General features: G+C 35.1%; 1 protein-coding gene across 13 annotated transcripts in view; it reads right to left on the bottom strand.

The window, feature by feature from the left end:
* Positions 1-21699, bottom strand: part of plcl2 (phospholipase C like 2) — a 39364-nt gene that overhangs the window by 4067 nt on the left and 13598 nt on the right. For 10 of the 13 annotated variants that reach the window (XR_013299973.1, XR_013299980.1, XR_013299971.1 and 7 more), the window contains 6 exons: positions 19380-19455; positions 15458-15567; positions 15004-15265; positions 13024-13102; positions 7882-7950; positions 1613-1730 (listed from right to left, as the gene is read on the bottom strand). Coding sequence is in view for 1 of the 13 variants with exons in the window: in XM_077598373.1 (XP_077454499.1) it covers positions 15044-15265; positions 15458-15567; positions 19380-19455 (408 nt within the window). In the remaining 12 variants the exon portion in view is untranslated. Of the gene's footprint in view, positions 1-1608; positions 1731-7881; positions 7951-13019; positions 13103-13296; positions 15266-15457; positions 15568-19379; positions 19456-21699 lie in introns of those variants that run through there. The other 3 variants (XR_013299975.1, XR_013299976.1, XM_077598373.1) reach the window with 3 other exon arrangements.

Here is a 21699-nt window from a genome sequence, read left to right as displayed (position 1 = left end):
ACTATACCATTTCGTTTTTTAGGAAAAAAAGCCTTATTATACTATGTCGTATTTTTATGTAAAAAGCCTTACTATACTATGTCGTTTTTTTTAAGGTAAAAAGCCTTATTATACTATGTTTTTTTTTTTTACGAAAAAAGCCTTACTATACTATGTCGTTTTTTTTACGAAAAAAGCCTTACTATACTATCTCGTTTTTTAAGAAAAAAGCCTTAGTATACTATGTCGTTTTTTTAAGAAAAAAGCCTTACTATACTATGTTGTTTTTTTTACGAAAAAAGCCTTACTATACTATGTCGTTTTTTTAGGTAAAAAGCCTTACTATACTATGTCGTTTTTTTATGTAAAAAGCCTTACTATACTATGTCGTTTTTTTAGGTAAAAAAGCCTTAGTATACTATGTCGTTTTTTGGGGAAAATAGCCTTACTATACTATGTCGTTTTTTAGGTAAAAAAGCCTTACTATACTATGTCGTTTTTTAGGGAAAAAACCTTACTATACTATGCTGTTTTTTTTTTTTTAGGAAAAAAAGCCTTACTATACTATGTCGTTTTTTAGGGGAAAAAAGCCTTACTATACCATTTCGTTTTTTAGGAAAAAAAGCCTTATTATACTATGTCGTATTTTTATGTAAAAAGCCTTACTATACTATGTCGTTTTTTTTAAGGTAAAAAGCCTTAATATACTATGTCGTTTTTTTAAGAAAAAAAGCCTTACTATACTATGTTGTTTTTTAAAGGAAAAAGCCTTACTATACTATGTAATTTTTTTAGGAAAAAAGCCTTATTATACTATGTTGTTTTTTTTTACGAAAAAAGCCTTACTATACTATGTCGTTTTTTTTACGAAAAAAGCCTTACTATACTATCTCGTTTTTTAAGAAAAAAGCCTTAGTATACTATGTCGTTTTTTTTAAGAAAAAAGCCTTACTATACTATGTTGTTTTTTTTACGAAAAAAGCCTTACTATACTATGTCGTTTTTTTAGGTAAAAAGCCTTACTATACTATGTCGTTTTTTTATGTAAAAAGCCTTACTATACTATGTCGTTTTTTTAGGTAAAAAAGCCTTAGTATACTATGTCGTTTTTTGGGGAAAATAGCCTTACTATACTATGTCGTTTTTTAGGTAAAAAAGCCTTACTATACTATGTCATTTTTTTTTTTGGAAAAAAAGCCTTACTATACTATGTCGTTTTTTTTAAGAAAAAAAGCCTTACTATACTATGTCGTTTTTTAGGGAAAAAACCTTACTATACTATGCTGTTTTTTTTTTTTAGGAAAAAAAGCCTTACTATACTATGTCGTTTTTTAGGGGAAAAAAGCCTTACTATACCATTTCGTTTTTTAGGAAAAAAAGCCTTACTATACTATGTCGTTTTTTAGGGAAAAAACCCTTTGTATACTATGTCGTTTAAGAAAAAAAAAAGCCTTACTATACTATGTCGTTTTTTAGGGAAAAAACCCTTTGTATACTATGTCGTTTTTTGAGAAAAAAAACCCTCACTATACTATGTCGTTTTTTAGGGAAAAAAAGCCTTACTATACTATGTCGTTTTTTAGGGGAAAAAAGCCTTACCATACCATGTCGTTTTTAAGGAAAAAAGACTTACTATACAGTGCGTGGTTGTCCGTCTCCTTGTACCCTAAGATCGTCTGGCCACCGATTCAGGATGTCCCCCGCCTCTGGCCTGGAGACAAATGGGATTGGCTCCAGCATCCCCCGCTACCCTAATGAGGATAAAGCAGTTCAGAAAATGAGATGAGGCTTACTATACATGGTCATTTTTTTTAAAAGCCTTACTATACTATGTCGTTTTTTTTTAGGGAAAAAAGCCTTACTATACTATGTCATTTTTAAAGAAAAAAAGCCTTACTATACTGTCATTTTTTTAGGAAAAAAAAGCCTTACTATACTATGTTGTTTTTTAGGGGAAAAAAAGCATTACTATACTATGTCATTTTTTAAGAAAAAAAAAACCTTACTATATTATGTCATTTTTAGGGAAAAAAACTTACTAAACTATGTCATTTTTAGGGAAAAAAAGCCTTACTATACTATGTCGTTTTTTTAGGAAAAAAAGCCTTACTATATTATGTCGTTTTTTTAGGGAAAAAAGCCTTACTATACTATGTCGTTTTTTGGGGGGAAAATAGCCTTACTATACTATGTCATTTTTTGGGGAAAAAAGTCTTACTATACTATGTCGTTTTTTAGGTAAAAAAGCCTTACTATACTATGTCGTTTTTTAGGAAAAAAAGCCTTACTATACTACGTCGTTTTTTTAAGAAAAAAAGCCTTACTATATCGTTTTTTAGGGAAAAAACCTTACTATACTATGCAGTTTTCTTTTTAGGAAAAAAAGGCTTACTATACCATGTCGTTTTTTAGGAAAAAAAGCCTTACTATACTATGTCGTTTTTTAGGGAAAAAACCCTTTGTATACTATGTCGTTTTTTAAGAAAAAAAAAGCCTTACTATACTATGTCGTTTTTTAGGGAAAAAACCTTACTATACTATGCAGTTTTCTTTTTAGGAAAAAAAGGCTTACTATACCATGTCGTTTTTTAGGAAAAAAAGCCTTACCATACTATGTCGTTTTTTAGGGAAAAAACCCTTTGTATACTATGTCGTTTTTTAAGAAAAAAAAGCCTTACTATACTATGTCGTTTTTTAGGGAAAAAAACATTTGTATACTATGTCGTTTTTTGAGAAAAAAAAACCCTTACTATACTATGTCTTTTTTTTAGGAAAAAAAGCCTTGCTATACTATGTCGTTTTTTAGGGAAAAAAAGCCTTACTATAGCATGTCGTTTTTTAGGAAAAAAAGCCTTACTATACAATGTCGTTTTTTAGGAAAAAAAGCCTTACTATACTACGTCGTTTTTTTAAGAAAAAAAGCCTTACTATACTATGTCGTTTTTTAGGGAAAAAACCTTACTCTACTATGCAGTTTTCTTTTTAGGAAAAAAAGGCTTACTATACCATGTCGTTTTTTAGGAAAAAAAGCCTTACCATACTGTCGTTTTTTAGGGAAAAAACCCTTTGTATACTATGTCGTTTTTTGAGAAAAAAAAACCCTTACTATACTATGTCGTTTTTTTAGGGAAAAAAAGCCTTACTATATTATGTCGTTTTTTTAGGGAAAAAAAGCCTTACTATACTATGTCGTTTTTTGGGGAAAATAGCCTTACTATACTATGTCATTTTTTGGGGAAAAAAGCCTTACTATACTATGTCGTTTTGTAGGTAAAAAAGCCGTACTATACTATGTCGTTTTTTAGGAAAAAAAGCCTTACTATACTATGTCGTTTTTTTAAAGAAAAAAAGCCTTACTATACTATGTCGTTTTTTAGGGAAAAAAACCTTTGTATACTATGTCGTTTTTTAAGAAGAAAAAAAAGCCTTACTATACTATGTTGTTTTTTAAGAAGAAAGAAAAGCCTTACTATACTATGTCGTTTTTTTTTAGGAAAAAAAGCCTTACTATATTATGTCGTTTTTTTAGGGAAAAAAGCCTTACTATACTATGTCGTTTTTGGGGGAAAATAGCCTTACTATACTATGTCATTTTTTTAGGAAAAAAGCCTTATTATACTATGTTGTTTTTTTTACGAAAAAAGCCTTATTATACTATGTCGTTTTTTTTTAACGAAAAAAGCCTTACTATACTATCTCGTTTTTTAAGAAAAAAGCCTTAGTATACTATGTCGTTTTTTTTAAGAAAAAGCCTTACTATACTATGTCGTTTTTTAGGGAAAAAAAGCCTTACTATACCATTTCGTTTTTTAGGAAAAAAAGCCTTACTATACTATGTCGTTTTTTAGGGAAAAAAAGCCTTACTATATTATGTCGTTTTTTTAGGGAAAAAAAGCCTTACTATACTATGTCGTTTTTTGGGGAAAATAGCCTTACTATACTATGTCATTTTTTGGGGAAAAAAGCCTTACTATACTATGTCGTTTTGTAGGTAAAAAAGCCGTACTATACTATGTCGTTTTTTAGGAAAAAAAAGCCTTACTATACTAAGTCGTTTTTTTAAAGAAAAAAAGCCTTACTATACTATGTCGTTTTTTAGGGAAAAAAACCTTTGTATACTATGTCGTTTTTTAAGAAGAAAAAAAAAGCCTTACTATACTATGTCGTTTTTTTTAGGAAAAAAAGCCTTACTATATTATGTCGTTTTTTTAGGGAAAAAAGCCTTACTATACTATGTCATTTTTTTAGGAAAAAAGCCTTATTATACTATGTTGTTTTTTTTTTTACAAAAAAAGCCTTACTATACTATGTCGTTTTTTTTACAAAAAAAGCCTTAATATACTATCTCGTTTTTTAAGAAAAAACCCTTAGTATACTATGTCGTTTTTTTAAGAAAAAAGTCTTATTATACTATGTCGTTTTTTTAGGTAAAAAGCCTTACTATACTATGTCATTTTTTATGTAAAAAGCCTTACTATACTATGTCGGTTTTTTTAAGGTAAAAAGCCTTAATATACTATGTCGTTTTTTTAAGAAAAAAGCCTTACTATACTGTCTTTTTTTACAAAAAAATCCTTACTATACTATCTCGTTTTTAAGGAAAAAGCTTTAGTATACTATGTCTTTTAAAAAAAAAAAAAAGCCTTACTATACTATGTCGTTTTTTTATGTAAAAAGCCTTACTATACTATGTCAGGTTTTTTTTTTTAGGTAAAAAGCCTTACTATACTATGTCGTTTTTTTTATGTAAAAAGCCTTACTATACTATGTCGGTTTTTTTAAGGTAAAAAGCCTTAATATACTACGTCGTTTTTTAAGAAAAAAGCCTTACTATGCTGTCTTTTTTTACGAAAAAAGCCTTACTATACTATCTCGTTTTTAAGAAAAAAGCTTTAGTATACTATGTCTTTTTTAAAAGAAAAAAGCCTTACTATACTATGTCGTTTTTTTAAGAAAAAAGCCTTATTATACTATGTCGTTTTTTTATGTAAAAAGCCTTACTATACTATGTCGTTTTTTTATGTAAAAAGCCTTACTATACTGTCTTTTTTTAGGTAAAAAGCCTTACTATACTATGTCGTTTTTTATGTAAAAAGCCTTACTATACTATGTCATTTTTTTAGGAAAAAAGCCTTATTATACTATGTTATTTTTTTTACGAAAAAAGCCTTACTATACTATGTCGTTTTTTTTACGAAAAAAGCCTTACTATACTATCTCGTTTTTTAAGAAAAAAGCCTTAGTATACTATGTCGTTTTTTTAAGAAAAAAGCCTTACTATACTACGTTGTTTTTTTTACGAAAAAAGCCTTTCTATACTATGTCGTTTTTTTAGGTAAAAAGCCTTACTATACTATGTCGTTTTTTTATGTAAAAAGCCTTACTATACTATGTCGTTTTTTTTAGGTAAAAAGCCTTACTATACTATGTCGTTTTTTTATGTAAAAAGCCTTACTATACTGTCTTTTTTAACGAAAAAAGCCTTACTATACTGTCTTTTTTTAAGAAAAAAGCCTTACTATACTATCTCGTTTTTAAGAAAAAAGCTTTAGTATACTATGTCTTTTTTTAAAGAAAAAAGCCTTACTATACTGTGTCGTTTTTTTATGTAAAAAGCCTTACTATACTATGTCGGGTTTTTTTTAGGTAAAAAGCCTTACTATACTATTTCGTTTTTTAATGTAAAAAGCCTTACTATACTATGTCGGTTTTTTTAAGGTAAAAAGCCTTAATATACTATGTCGTTTTTTAAGAAAAAAGCCTTACTATACTATGTCGTTTTTTTTATGTAAAAAGCCTTACTATACTATTTTTTTTTTTTAAGATAAAAAGCCTTAATATACTATGTCGTTTTTTTTACGAAAAAAGCCTTACTATACTATGTCGTTTTTTTAGGTAAAAAGCCTTACTATACTATGTCGTTTTTTTAGGTAAAAAGCCTTACTATACTATGTCGTTTTTTTAGGTAAAAAAGCCTTAGTATACTATGTCGTTTTTTGGGGAAAATAGCCTTACTATACTATGTCGTTTTTTAGGTAAAAAAGCCTTACTATACTATGTTGTTTTTTAGGGAAAAAACCTTACTATACTATGCTGTTTTTTTTTTTTAGGAAAAAAAGCCTTACTATACTATGTCGTTTTTTAGGGGAAAAAAGCCTTACTATACCATTTCGTTTTTTAGGAAAAAAAGCCTTATTATACTATGTTGTATTTTTATGTAAAAAGCCTTACTATACTATGTCGTTTTTTTTAAGGTAAAAAGCCTTAATATACTATGTCGTTTTTTTAAGAAAAAAAAGCCTTACTATACTATGTTGTTTTTTAAAGGAAAAAGCCTTACTATACTATGTAATTTTTTTAGGAAAAAAGCCTTATTATACTATGTTGGTTTTTTTTACGAAAAAAGCCTTACTATACTATGTCGTTTTTTTTACGAAAAAAGCCTTACTATACTATCTCGTTTTTTAAGAAAAAAGCCTTAGTATACTATGTCGTTTTTTTTAAGAAAAAAGCCTTACTATACTATGTTGTTTTTTTTAGGAAAAAAGCCTTATTATACTACGTCGTTTTTTTTACGAAAAAAGCCTTACTATACTATGTCGTTTTTTTTACGAAAAAAGCCTTACTATACTTTGTCATTTTTTTAGGAAAAAAGCCTTATTATACTATGTCGTTTTTTTTTACGAAAAAAGCCTTACTATACTATCTCGTTTTTTAAGAAAAAAGCCTTAGTATACTATGTCGTTTAAGAAAAAAGCCTTACTATACTATGTTGGTTTTTTTTACGAAAAAAGCCTTACTATACTATGTCGTTTTTTTTAGGTAAAAAGCCTTACTATACTATGTCGTTTTTTTATGTAAACAGCCTTACTATACTGTCTTTTTTTACGAAAAAAGCCTTACTATACTATCTCGTTTTAAAGAAAAAAGCTTTAGTATACTATGTCTTTTTTAAAAGAAAAAAGCCTTACTATACTGTCGTTTTTTTATGTAAAAAGCCTTACTATATTATGTCGTTTTTTTAGGTAAAAAGCCTTACTATACTATGTCGTTTTTTTAGGTAAAAAGCCTTACTATACTATGTCGTTTTTTTAAGGTAAAAAGCCTTAATATACTATGTTGTTTTTTTAAGAAAAAAAGCCTTACTATACTGTATTTTTTTAACGAAAAAAGCCTTACTATACTATGTCGTTTTTTTTACGAAAAAAGCCTTACTATACTATCTCGTTTTTTAAGAAAAAAGCCTTAGTATACTGTGTCGTTTTTTTAAAGAAAAAAGCCTTACTATACTATGTCGTTTTTTTTTATGTAAAAAGCCTTACTATACTATGTCGGTTTTTTTAAGGTAAAAAGCCTTAATATACTATGTCGTTTTTTAAGAAAAAAGCCTTACTATACTATGTCATTTTTTTAATGTAAAAAGCCTTACTATACTATGTCGGTTTTTTTAAGGTAAAAAGCCTTAATATACTATGTCGTTTTTTAAGAAAAAAGCCTTACTATACTATGTCGTTTTTTAAGAAAAAAAGCCTTACTATACTATGTCGTTTTTTAAGAAAAAAAAGCCTTACTATACTATGTCTTTTTTTTAACGAAAAAAGCCTTACTATACTATGTCATTTTTTTACGAAAAAAGCCTTACTATATATATATCTCTCTCTCTCTCTCTCTCTCTCTCTCTCTCTATATATATATATATATATATATATATATATATATATACACAATGTCATTTTTTAAGAAAAAAGCCTTACTATACATGGTTGTTTTTTTAAGAAAAAAAAGCCTTTCTATACATTTTACTATACATCGATACGTTTTTGGAATGTGGGAGGAAAGCAAAGTACCCAGGGAAAACCCACAAAGAAGATGCAAACTCCACACAGGACGGTCGGAACCCACCTGGGATGGAACTTCGATCTCCGAACTGTGAGGCGGACGTGCTGACCACTTGTTCACCATGTTGTTGACCTGTTTTAACAGGGTAAAAAAAGGCAGTTATGACATTTTTTTCAACAAATAAAAGCCTTACCATACATGGTCTACCTTTGTTTTTTTGTTTAGTGTTTAATTTTTATATATATATATATCTATATATATATATATATATATATATATATATATATATATATATATATATAAATATATATGTATCTATGTATATGTATATATATACATGGTCTTTTTTAAATGAAAGACAGTCTTACTATACATGGTCATTTTTTGATGAAAAAAAGGCTTACTATACATGGTCATTTTTTGATGGAAAAAAAGCCTTACTATACATGGTCGTTTTTTAAAGAAAAAAGCCTTACTGTACTATGTCGTTTTAAGAAAAAAGCCTTACTAAACTATGTCGTTTATTATGAAAAAAGCCTTAGTATACTATGTCGTTTTTAAGAAAAAAACCTTACTATATACTATGTTGTTTTTTTAAGAAAAAAGCCTTACTATACTTTGTTGTTTTTTTAAGAAAAAAACATTACCGTACTATGTCATTATTTAAAGAAAAAAGCCTTACTATACTAAGTCGTTTTTTACGAAAAAAGCATAAGTAGAAAATGACCATGGAAAGTAAGCCTTTTTTTTCTTAAAAAAATACCATGAATAGTAAGGCTTTTTCTTTAAAAAAAGACCATGTAAAGTAAGGCTTTTAAATTTTCTTAAAAAATTAAGGTAATATAATATATACTGTAATATAACAATAACGTGATTTTTTTTCCATTGTTTGTGTCTGATCCACTGAATTATCAATAAAAAAAAATGTTCCATATGCAATATTAGTTTTTCCCAAGTCAACACAACACAAACAAGGCCCACAAACAAAGCAATTTACCGAAGCAGAGTCGGGGGATTTGCAGTTCCGCGTTGCCCCTGTTGCCGCAACACAGTATCCAAAAGGCGAGACCCTCGAGACATCCCACGGCACCCTCCCGGGGGAGCCATTAAGCGACAGCTTCGGCAGCGTCGGCCACCGGGGGAACGCGGGAAACTCACGGGAGTAGCGGCGCAACAGAGGCCCAACATACTCGCGACACCTGTCACCCCCGACGCTAATGAGACGCGCAATTAGCAATTAGCTGCGTGTTCTGTCAGCACCAATATCTAACTAGCACGCACTCAGACGTTGGCCAGGTAGTCGATAGGAAACGCATTAAAAAAAAAAAAAAATCATGCTCTAAATCGTGTTCTCAATATTTTAACTTGTTTGCCACCATTGATGCAGATAAATGTCCAAATCCTCACCATACAAAAACAACAAGTCTTCATGTAAAATATAATATTTTGACGTGAATTTTAGACTTTAACTAAAATATCATGTTACAAACTTTTGAAGATAAAGTTCCCTGTTAATAACTCGCCAAATTTTACTGTTAAACAAAATAGGTTTTACATTTGAACGTCAAGATTGAATCAATTTTGTTTCATTTTAACACGTTAATTGTTCTAGTTATTGTTTTAACATCAAATCTTATGCTAATAAAAATCAGACTGGACGTCAATGGCTGATGAGTTAAAAATGAATCCAAACTCGAATCAATTCCCTTATGAAAAATCTGATTATCCAATAGAGATTTTTGCCCCAAAACTATTTCAGGAAAGAATCTTAAGATAGAAAACTAAAAACCACAAAACTGCACTACTACAATTGATTAGTTGGTTAACCAAGACAGTAAAACGATGCATTGATGCCGCTAATGATGACGTGTTAGCTCCACCAAGGCCCAAAAAAACGAATTGATTGTTTTGGTTAATTATTAGCATTGTTGTTGTCACTGGCTACTAATTACGAGCTGGGGGGCAAAGGGCCTCTTCCAAGGGCAACCAGGACGCCGGGCGCGTGCGTCCCTGCGGTGGTGCCCGTCCCGTCCCTCACCGCCGCTATTAGCTCGCTGTTAGCACCACTTGCCAGCCGCTATTAGCCTGGGTATTAGCGTTGTGCTGACTTAACGCTACCTGGATGACTGCTCTTTTGGGACTCCAAAGTGCTAATAATAATAATTACACCGCATAGAAAAGGTTATTCAGCGCCTCGCTAGGATAGCATTAGCGGGCATCCAGGCCAAGGCTAGCACGTACGCACGCTACTGCTGTCTTCAACTTGAATTAAACCGGAGCCGTGGGACGAGGTTGATGTCAATACTATTTGGAAAGACTTGTTAAATGATCATTTTTTTAGTGCTAATGATGGCTAAAAACATGTCATCTGTTTGGCTAGCAGCAAATACTTGTTGCTAGCTAGGCACTAACTGGCAGCTAAAAGTACTACGGAATCAGAATGATTTATTTGCCCAAAAAATTAGCGTTGCTTAAGTATTATAAAAAATAAACGAATAGAACAAAACATACTAAACTTTCTACTAATGCAAAATGCAAGTAGTGGAAATATAAACTTTGTGAACTCCCTACAAAACTCATTCTATGACATTGTTACGTTAGTACAGAAATGCTAGAAGTTACAGGTTTATTTTATAGCTTTAACACTTTCTAAAACTTTAAGTGTAAGACTTTCAAAAAAAAATAAAAAAATTACATATTAAATATGTATTTATTTTAAATCCTAAAATTTCAGAAAATGCATAAATTTGTCTCAAAAGATCATCATTTGTCTAACATCACTGAGCAATTTAAAAACTAAAGAAATGGCTGAATGTTAAGACCAACCGTATATATACATGTGTATATATGCATATGTATATTTATATATTTATTTATATTTCTTAATGTATTTATATATTTATTTCTTAATTTATTTATATATTTATACTAATTTATTTATTAATTTATTTATATATTCATACTAATTTATTTATTAATTTATCTATATATTTGCTTATTTATTACCTATTTATTTATTTTCCTGTGTCTGTATTCTGACTCTCTTATTAGTGTGACAATGACATTTCCCGAATATGGGATGAATAAAGTGATCTAATCTAAAACGGATGAATTTAAGACCTACCATTCCGAATTGTACAAGCAATGTTAAAACTTTAAGCATTTGAAAGACACTATCAAGATAAGCACATTTGCAATTTTTTAAGAAGCAGAGGAAAGCACTTGGAACACAAGCAAAGCTTTTGTCTAACGGAAACACACACTAACTACCTGTCACGGTCCCGACGGTGGTGAGTTCAGGCGTGATGAGAGTTGCCTATTTTCCAGCTATCGCAGCAGATGGGCCCGAGGGGAGCGGCGTGAGTGACACGCCACTTGCTACCCGACGCTTGTTTGCACACAAAAATGCAAGCGGCGACTTTTTCATGCCGATTAATTGACACAAATCAGACTTTTATGGGACTCCGTGGTTGATTTCTAGCGCTTTCCATTGCGCGAGGAGCTAGTTACGAATTAGCGGCGAGGAACTATCGTAAGAACCTCTTGAATAACGTGAGCTTTGGAGTTTAAATTTCGATTTTTTGGGGGGCTTTTTACAACCGGGTCTTTGGCAATCATCGAGCGCGTTGGGCGTGACGTCCACCTTGGCGAACGCAGGAGTGATTTTCACGAGCCTGCGCGGCGTTCATCGGCGGCGTCGAGGTGACTTTAGCTGCTAATGAAAAACAGATGTGTCCGTTTAATCGTCCTAATAGCGTGTGCGCCTCGTTAAGTGAGGACGCCGACGAGAGGACGCTAATGAATGAAGACGGACGTGTTTAAGGGGCTCGTCGGAGTTGGTCGCTACTTCCCGGTTGGGAAAGACTCCCAAGTCGTCATAAAACGGGTGTCGAAACGGGCGGCTAATTTATATTCTACGTAAACATTCAAAAGCTTTTATTTTGTTGACACGGGGGCCGTAAAAGCAGAACTTTGTGGGTGGTTTGATCAATTTTCTATACGTGCTAACATTGGATTTTTGGGGCCCCAGGAGCCAAAATGGCAGCCAACAAGGAACTTTCTAGTTAACGTGAATGTGGCTAACGAGTTTGACGCCTCTGCGGTAAAAGGGCTGGCTTTTTAGCTCATCACTTCTGTTTGTTTTTTGACATGTAATCCTTTTTTGTTGGTTTGTTTTGATATCTTAATAAAGTGCCATATGCTCACATTGACGTGGCGCGGTAAGGATGCCGCAATGCATGGTGGGAAGGCGGCAGGTGCCATTGGCATCCCAGCTGAATAAAAACATGATTAGATTGAAAACTTATGAGCCGCCTTAGGGAGGGCGAGCGTGGAAAGAGGAGGGGCACTATGGGGAGAGACAAGGATGGAATCATTTTAAAAGCACAGCCTGTCATCTGGTGGCCTAAATGTGGAACTGCAGCACAAGATGAGCAATATAGAATTGTAGTGTACGTTAATGTAAATGAAGCACTTATTCATGAAAACCTATACAAGATATCCCCCTTTAGTTTGAATATATGGAACATTTTTCTAGCTATGTTATGGATTTAGTGATTGATTTTTGCAAAAAAAAAATTGATTGTGTACAATGAGTTCAATCAGCTACAGTATTAGTCAGAGGTTCCCAATCTGTTGATAACATTCCTCGCTGCCATCCCTCCTACTTGAAATGGTTCGGACATCTATTGCTGCTCAGTCAAGGAGTTAAATCACCTCTGTACTCAGTAAACCTGACTTGGCTCCTCCCTTTGTCCTACACTTGCATTGCTTCCTTTCTACCAGCAGAGGTCAGCATTGTACCTCTTATTATTTGAACTGCATGTGGCCAATTATTAAACGAACTATTAGGATATTTCTGATATTTATGTGACAGATCATTCGAAGATTACTTTGATATTTGTATTAAGTTTAGTATTACATTTATAACTGATTTTTTTATGTTTAAATTAACTTTTACGAGTATGTTTTTTTCTTATGCGTCTATTTCAAAGCTCTGATCTAAAACATGACTGGATTGAATTTTTTGGCTCTTATTTTGAAACAAAGGACGAAAATATTTCCCATGATGCTATTTATATATGAATAAATAACTATGCGCAATACCTTAAAACCTATTTAAAAAACTAAAAAAAGACCTTAAAATGGTAACAAATGACCATAACTTGTACACGGTTCGTGTCGGCCATAAAACTACTTACTTACTTTAGTGCTCGCGTGTCATCAAAAATCTCTTGAAAGCCACTTTGGTATTTTAGCTTTGATGAAAAGCACCCATAAAAGCCTAAAAGGATCACAAAGATACAAGTACAGATTAAAGACTTGGGTCTGAAAGGTCAGATTTTTTTCTAAACTGACAATTCTCCAAACAAACATCTTTGAATCACGTTGAAATTGCCTTACTGGGTCTTTACCCGACTAGAAAAATTCAAATAGTTTACTGTCATGGTGTGGTGAGAAAACAAAAACTATACAAAGTCGCATGACTGTTTATTTTATTTGACAGAGATTGAACTAGTTGATGAAGAGTTGAAATGATTATTTCCACCCTGTTTGAAATTGGAAATGCATGATAGCACAGAAACAAAGCCGTCTTTTTTTCGGTCTTAAAATGTTATTATGTGTCAATGCCATTGACTGCGATGGATTTACAAACCATTTAAACTGGGCAATCTTCCAGTTCAACTGGATTCGAGGTCTATCGCAGTCAAGGGCAGCCAAAGAGTTAATCAAAAATCTCATAACTCCGCATAAGAACCTTCAAACTGGATTTGCTGGTTGCATCAAAATTCTGCCTGTCACACATAATAATACTATGCATACATTTTTCCTTATAAAATAAATCCTTTTTTTTGTTTTTAAGTGTGAAGTCATTTTTTTTCATTAAAAAAAGGGAAAGTAACAGGTATCTCCATATATACACATCAGGTCTGTTTGGCACACGACAAATCCAGGAATGTAAACATTTCTTCCTTTTACATTCACTATTTGTGCTTTAAGGAACATTTCCGAATACCCAAAAAGCTCGCAAGTTATGGGCGTGCGTGCGGGTGCGTCTCCAGTCCGCGGAGAAAACTCCACAAGTTGGAAAAGTCTTTGCCGGTCTCCCCGGGAAGCAAACGCAAACTGCGGGATTATTGCGTACAGTTACAGGCGGGCTTCAACTTCCAAAAATCCTGTCTTTTTAGGTTTGAACAGATTTGTAAGCGTAAAATATGGCAGAATTTCCAAAGAAGTTTTGAAAATGGAAGAGTTGCCGAAGTTGGGTAAGAGGCCAATTACGCGAGATTTTTTCGGGGATTTCAGCAAAAAAAAATGAGATTTTGTTGGGATTTCAGCAAAAGAATTGAGATTTTGTCGGGATTTCAGCAGAAATTTGAGATTTTGTCGGGATTTCAGCAAAAAAAAATGAGATTTTGTCGGAATTTCAGCAAAAAATGAGATTTTGTCAGGATTTCCGCAAAAATGTTAGATTTTGTCGGGATTTCAGCAAAACCGTGAGAATTCTCATGTCTTAGACCACAACCAAAAAGTACTTTTTTTTGATGAATCAGTTGAGGATTTATCCAAAACGGGTGTTCAAACTTTTATCTCTGGGGGGTTCCTACAGCAAAATCAAAGGATACAACAGGAAATCTGTCATTCATTAATCATTTCTTAAACACCAGATTAAATACACAATGTTGGCTGAATTTAAGATTCTTGTGCGGGCCAAATTCAAGGAGATTTTCATCATTTGCTCCGCAGGCCGATTAAACCGAGCAGTGTGTTGCAGTTGGCCCGCAGGCTAAAGTTTTGACAGCCCTGATTTTAAACCTAATAAGTATGCCAGTCAAACTTAATTTTAATCTAATTTTGTGCAATTGGACACCAATCAGTGTTCCTCTAGTATCTTGTGAAATAAATTCTGTGAAACTTAAGCTAAAATTCCTGTCATTTTCTGCAAATACGGGCGAAACTTTAGCCATCAAATATCAATAAACCCATTTCACCATTCCCATACGTTTCATTTGACTATTAATTACATCCCTTTTGAAAAGGAGCGCAGGGTGCATCTGAAAATTGCTACATTAGCTTCGCAAGCTAGCTCCATATTTTACCGCGATTTGTGGTCGCACTTCCCGGTACCGCCGTAGCGAGCCACCGATGGTGACCATTTCAATGTTTTCCCCTCGGTAAAAATACCTGAGAGAGCACTAAGCGGCGTCCGGTGGGGAAAAAGTGGTCAGTTGTCCTCTTCGTTGTCGTCTTCGTCGTCGTCCGTGAGCTCCTCCTCGGCCGTGGCCTTCTCGGGAATGGCCTCCAGGCTGCGGCGGCTACTTTTGGAGTCGGACGATCCGCCCGCCGCTCTGCCTTTGGCCAGGTCGCATGTCAGCGCAGCATAATGGATCTGTTTCAGGTTCTCCTGCACTTCGCTACGGGCGTGCTTCAGAAGGTCTGCCTGACCCTGAAGCCAGAACATCAATGGACAATGAGTGGAACGGTAGCATATTTGGGGTCTTTTGGCATTATAGAGCCAAGGTATAAAGGTATCAAAATTTATTTTTGAGTGTGTCTGCATCGTAAGCCAAGTTCATTTAAATTTGTTTATGTTATGATAAGAGCGCGTTGCCTTGCAAAAAAAAAAAAAATCGGTCACCTTGAGAATGGTGATGTTCCACGTGAAGCTCTCTACCGCCTTGTGAAGCTTGCGGCCCTTCAGACCTTCCTTCACCGCCAAATCGTGGAGGTTCTGGTGGAACTGCATGGCTGACAGAAGAACAAAGGCATTGAGCGGTCAAACATTTGGCGCTTGGGGGGCGTGGGGGCTTTGGTTTGAGTATTTACATGCACTTAAAATGATCTCCATCCCATACCTGTGAACTTATGTTTTTTTTCCCGTATGCTATACGTTTTTTTTTTATCATGTCAAATTGTGTACACCATATAACAACTTTTGTAAGTACGTTTTTTTGTAAAACCGATCTCGTTTTACCCATTTCGGATCTAATCTGGATTGTCTCGGTCACTGGTAGCCAACAAAAACATCATTGCTAATATTTTCATGCTTTAAGCATGATATGCGCATGCACATTCTGCCTTTTCACTATATCAATATAGCGTGTCAGCAAGCAATGTACCCAGACAATCAAGCTATCAGTGTCATACAGCGACATCTACAAAGTCTTGAATTTAATGCATACTGATTGGGCACCTCGTCCACTTTGGAGAAAATTTTACTTTTAAGTGTGCCCTTTGTGAGTAAAAAATGTGCCATGTTGCATTTGTACGCTATTTTATCGCTAAATAAGGGGAATTGCAATCATTAATAAGGGGACCAATTAGCTGAGGTTGACATGTATGTCATCCAAAGGGCAATATTTCAACCTATGTTTTTTTCGGAATGCGACTGGGGCAGAGTGGCAAACAACGTAACGTTGATATACGCAGAAAGCCTGTCAGCACCGGCGATGATGAGGACGAAGGAGGGGGAGGAGGCGGCGGCTTATTCTCTAAGGTTCCGTGCTAGCGCCGAGAACCTACATAGTGGCACTCCCCAACGTCACCTAGAGCTGTTGCTCCTGTTGGTGTCGTTGCCATGGCAACAGGAGTAATGACCCCTCCTCCTTGTACCTGGTGTGAATATTGCTAGGGATTTTTTTTGGTGGGGGGGGGGGTGGATGTATGATGACCTGAATTGACCGACACGTTTTAATGTCGGCACGTTTTCCGTGAAACCGTCTTTTTCGACACTGTGAGGCCACACGGTGCACATGCGCACACACACATGCGGGGGGTTGCCTAGCAACACTGGACGGAGTTTGGCAGGCTCGGAGCTAGAGGGAGCATCCCTTTTTCTCCGCGAAAATGAACGCTAACGCAGTGCATCCGTTGACTTCCGTACAAAAAAAAAATCCCAAATCGAATTCAAATAACTTTTTAAAGGGGTCTTTTTTTTTTCTTAGGATTTCTTGTTATTTTTCACGTTGGCATTTTAACACCCCAAAGCCAGTTTCACTCAACATGAAATTTGGTAGACATGATTTGGCATTTTTTGTTGTTGTTTTGCAGCGAGCTAGCGTGATCTTCAGGATTTAGCTGTGTTTGCGTTTTCATCGAACAACCCCCACAAGCACGTACGGTGTGTGTATATGTGTGTTGTGTACAAATGGAAACAGCCTACGGGAGTCCCTTTATTAAATAACGGCGCTCAACTCACCGGAGAGGCGAGAAACACCAGCAAGGATATTTGACCATATCTCATTATGGTTAAATACCAAGAGGACTCCAGAAATACAAGTCTAGTTTTTGTTTCGTCTTGTTTGTTAGATTAAAATCAAGGAGGAAAAAATGTGTTTACAGAAATAATGTCTACGACCCTTCTACTTTTTTGGTAAAATGTACAAATGTAAATTAAAAATAAATAACAGTATAGAGTTCAGTATACAAGGATTTGGGCCATTTGTAGGTCAACAATGACGTTGAGAAATTTGCCGATGTTTTCTATTGATATAATAATCGATTAATCAATTAATCGTGGCAGCTCTAAAGATGAATTATTCTCACTTCTATTTATTCATGCATGATAGATTAAAAGAATAATTTCAATAAAAGGAGTTAAATAATTGAAGGACTCGTTTGGGGGAAAATATAAAAAAATTGTAATAGAAAATAACTCAAGAAAAAATAAAAACCTCAAAGATGAACTAAAACAAATTGTAATAAACAAAAAATAATAATTCAAATTAGTGGGGACCTAGAGTACTTTGCTATTGGAATTTGATGATTTTTTTTGCGTGACCTCACCTAGTTTATCAAACAATCGCTACCAGCCCCTCTCAGGTGAAAGGAATTGGACGTCTATTGTCGTCACTAGGAGTTTCAACCTTTTAATAATACCACAACACATACTTGATGACGTGGACTTGCAGTGAATAATTTAAGATAACAACTTTCCAAAAAAATGCCCATTCGTGATCCCCAAGACAATGCACAAGAAAGCTCTTAAAGGGGAAGTACACTAACCATGACCCATTTACAAACAACACAATACTTACATAACCTCCTGTTGAATCAAATTCCAACATCACACTTTTTAATACCCAGATATGACTTGGGATATTTTATACTTTTGTAAACAGTCTTTTTCTGAATGGTTTTTGTTTGTATTCACACCTCGGGGGAAGACTATCGTTTGCTCATGAACGCCTCGACAGCCAAAGAAGCTCTCTGTCAACGGGTGTTCGCACATTACGTGTGTGTGCGTGTGTGTGTGTGTGTGTGTGCAACAATAACAGTTACATCACATCCTGGAGCGCTAAGCAAGATGTTGAGCAGGAACGGAAGGGGAGAGCCAAATGACAGCTTGTTTTTCTTGGAATATCCTCAGTTATTTTGAGGTGGTCATGGTCAGGCGGAAAAAGTGCACGCTGGGTTGTAATATCGCTGACTTCAGGTTACTTTATGCGAAAATAAACTGCCGTGGGCTATGGAAATTTATGTTTAGAGCAGAGGAGGAGCTAAATAACTAACTGGCTGATGTTTACGCCCCTAGACGCCTAATCTGTTTGGACTGGGAGGGTCGGCAGCGATCGTTATCGTGGTCATTGTAGCGCTGGTGAAGGCAAGTTTAATGGATTTGTTGTGTATTTTTGTCAATGTTTACAAAAGGATTCCAATTTTGAAACTTTAGTGTGTTATGAGTGTTTTTCTGTTTTTATGCATTTTAATTTCAAGAATTTTGCTTGTATTAGTAGTATTTTGTGAATTATTGGGCCACCCGATGTTGTAGTGGTTCATTTGCCTGACCAGATGAAGTAGCGTAGTCAGCTGGGAGAGGCTCCGGCAACCCCAACCGGGACCGGTTGAGAAAACGAACGGATTAACGAATGTCAATGATTTCTTAGGCCCGGCAGGCTGAGCGGTTAGCGCGGCGGCCTCACAGTTCTGGGGTTGAGGGTCCGATCCTCACTCTGTTGAATTTGCATGTTCTTCCCGGGCTTGCTTGGGTTTTCTCCGGGTATGCCGGACACAAATCCCAAAAACGTGGATGCTAAACTAGCTGGTTGAACACTAAATTGGCCGCTAGCTTCGAGTGATTGGTTGTTTGTCTCCTTTACATACTTGTGACTTTAATTCATTAACGGCCATTGCAAAAAAAATTAAAACCAATTTTTCGCCAATTTTGATCCCCTAAAATTGCCGTGAGTGACCCCGATTTCCAATAAAATTTCTGATCGGGGACGTCCTTAAGTCAGACTAGGAAAAAAGTGCTGTAAAATATGTATGTTTTACAACTTCCATTGTATTGCCATAGGATTGATGGCATTCGAATGGTCATTCCAAATCACATTACGGCAACAGAGTTTGTAACAAAGGATAAAAAGTTTACTTTTTTTTTTATACACCTATTGCGGTCCACTTCCCACAGGGCATCATCCCCCCATCCTTTACGACAAAGGAGTTAATGACAGAAAAACTTTTAAACAACGCAGCATCTGCTTGCCATTACAAATGCTGTCATTAAAAAAAAAATAAAAAACAAAAAAAAACGACACTGGAGCAAAAGTTTTAGGGCTTACCGGCTTTTTGGGTTTGCAGGATCCTCTCGTAAATCCCGTCAAAGTTCTCCAGGAGAGTCTTGCTGGTCTGGATCACCTAACCCCCGCAAAAAAACACAAAATATTCATGTTAATTTTGCAGTTTTGCAGGCACTTCCGCGCACGGGAGGTCTACGACAGACGGCGGGCGTTATACCAGGAAGGGCGGCGTGGGCGAGGTCGCGTTGGCGTAAACCCGAAATTAGAGGGAAAGCAGACAGGAGGACTTTTCTATTAAAAGCCTGAAGTCTGGAGGCTTCCGATGGAGACGCGACGACGGGGTTTGAAAGGAGAAAATGTGGCTCTTGAGGTAATTTTAGCAAGTCAAACATCAGGGTGAGTCATAGCCTGTTGCTAAATTTAGACGCTCCGCTGTTGAATGGAGAGTGCGGACTGTAGAAAACACATCGACCGTAATCCACGCATTTCAGCAGAAGGAAGTCAAACGGAGTAACTAGACGGCTCGACGATGTTTTGCTGCTGTCAATGGCGACGATAGACGTCAAATTGAGGGACCAGAAGGGAATAATTGCATCCAGAGTTGTTGACAAGAGGAGTAATTTGGAGTACAACTTGGTCAACAAGTTTTGTTTCTAAGGTTCTGAACAACTTCATTAACCCTTTCAGGCGCAAATCTTAATTCTTTTTTTTTTCAAAACTTGCGGTTCACAGGACAAAATTTTGTGCCCCCCGTTTGACATCCAATTTTAGTATTATTGTTTCCCACAAATATTTTAATAAATATGGATCAGCTTGAATAAAATAAATGATTTAATTTAAATATCTCTTTGGGTGTGGCATTTAGATTTAAATAGTAATAGGCAAAAAGAATAGGTTTTCAAATTCCCTCTTCTGCTAACTACCACAACACATACTTGGTGACCTAGACTAGGAGTTAAACGAACTTTTGAGTAAATGTCCACTATAGTGACCAATGTCCTTGAAAAAGGCCAATATGTTACATGCAGACCTCAAGTGAGCCCTCTAAAAAAGACAAGATGGCCTCTGATTGGCCGTGAGATACCAATAGAACTTCACTAGACTCAACAAAACATTTAACCCACTAAAACCTAGGGGCAATTTAGAGTGTCCTATCAGCCTCATGCATGATTTTGGAATGTGGGAGGAAACCGGAGTACCCGGAGAAAACCCACGCAGACCCGGGGGGGACATCCAAACTCCACACAGGTGGACCGACCTGGATTTGAACCTTGGTCCTCCACTGTGAGACCGACGCGCTAACCACTCAGTCTACATATTCATTCATTTCTTATTTATTGATTTTTTGTCTGTTTGTTGTTGTTATTTGTGCACTACATGGTGAAAGCTTTAAATCTCATTACACTATAATGACAATAAAAGCATTCAATTCAATTCAATTGATCGATTCTCCCTTTTGCTGGCAATTAATTAATAAACAACAAGTCGAAAAAGATCAAAGTCGCAGCGCAGTGATTATTGACTTTTATGACCACAAACTAAAGCCACTCGTTAAGTGCTCTACTATTGCGGCAGTGGAACTAAACTGTTAATTTGTCAATTATCCGCTAAAAGCAACGTTCCATTTGCAAGGCTGCCTCAGATGCTTTATTAACACAAAAACGTTACAAGTTTTTAAATTGGCTGGCTTCACTACAACGCCTTTGAAGCGTATAAAGACACTGCCGAGTGCGCTCTTCTTTGGAAAGCACGTTTATAATTTTGTGTTGCAATCCCAACGACGCTGCGGCTGCAGTTAGCCGTACGCTGTCATTACCTCCCGCAGGGTGAAGTCAAATGGCCCTGTGATTTATTTTGAGAGGATACTGCGCGTTCTTCCGAGATAAAGTGCAGGGCTGAGCGGTTTAAACTGAATGGTCGTGTTTTACTGCTATTAGCGATGTTAGCCGTCCAATCCTTTTGAACAAAGAAAATAAATGTTTCAAATGTTGTTTATTCTCACTAGGTTATGGCACTCCAATTGAGATAAACTGCAAAGTTACATACACATGGGAAAATTACACATAGTGTCAAGTAAAATACTCAATAAACGTCCTTTTTAGAAAGCTAGCTTAATGCTAATATCCAACTGAAGGTGCCTTCCAAGCGCTAACGAAAACTATCAGATCTTTACGACCAAATTTTGACCACCAACTTAGGAGCGTCCGTTGACAAGAGCCATCTTCTTTTAATTATTATTACCGTATTTTCTCGCATATTATCCCTCTCCGCGTATAAGCCTTTTATGTTTATCTTTATTCTATTTTAAAATAAATGAACGTATTGGCCGCATTGTCTTGCGTTATGGCGTTTTGTCTTTGTC

The sequence above is a fragment of the Stigmatopora argus genome, chromosome 4, assembly GCF_051989625.1.
Source record: "Stigmatopora argus isolate UIUO_Sarg chromosome 4, RoL_Sarg_1.0, whole genome shotgun sequence".
Taxonomy (NCBI): domain Eukaryota; kingdom Metazoa; phylum Chordata; class Actinopteri; order Syngnathiformes; family Syngnathidae; genus Stigmatopora; species Stigmatopora argus.
The sequence above is the reverse complement of the archived record's forward strand: the minus strand, read 5'-3'. Positions and strand labels throughout refer to the sequence as shown.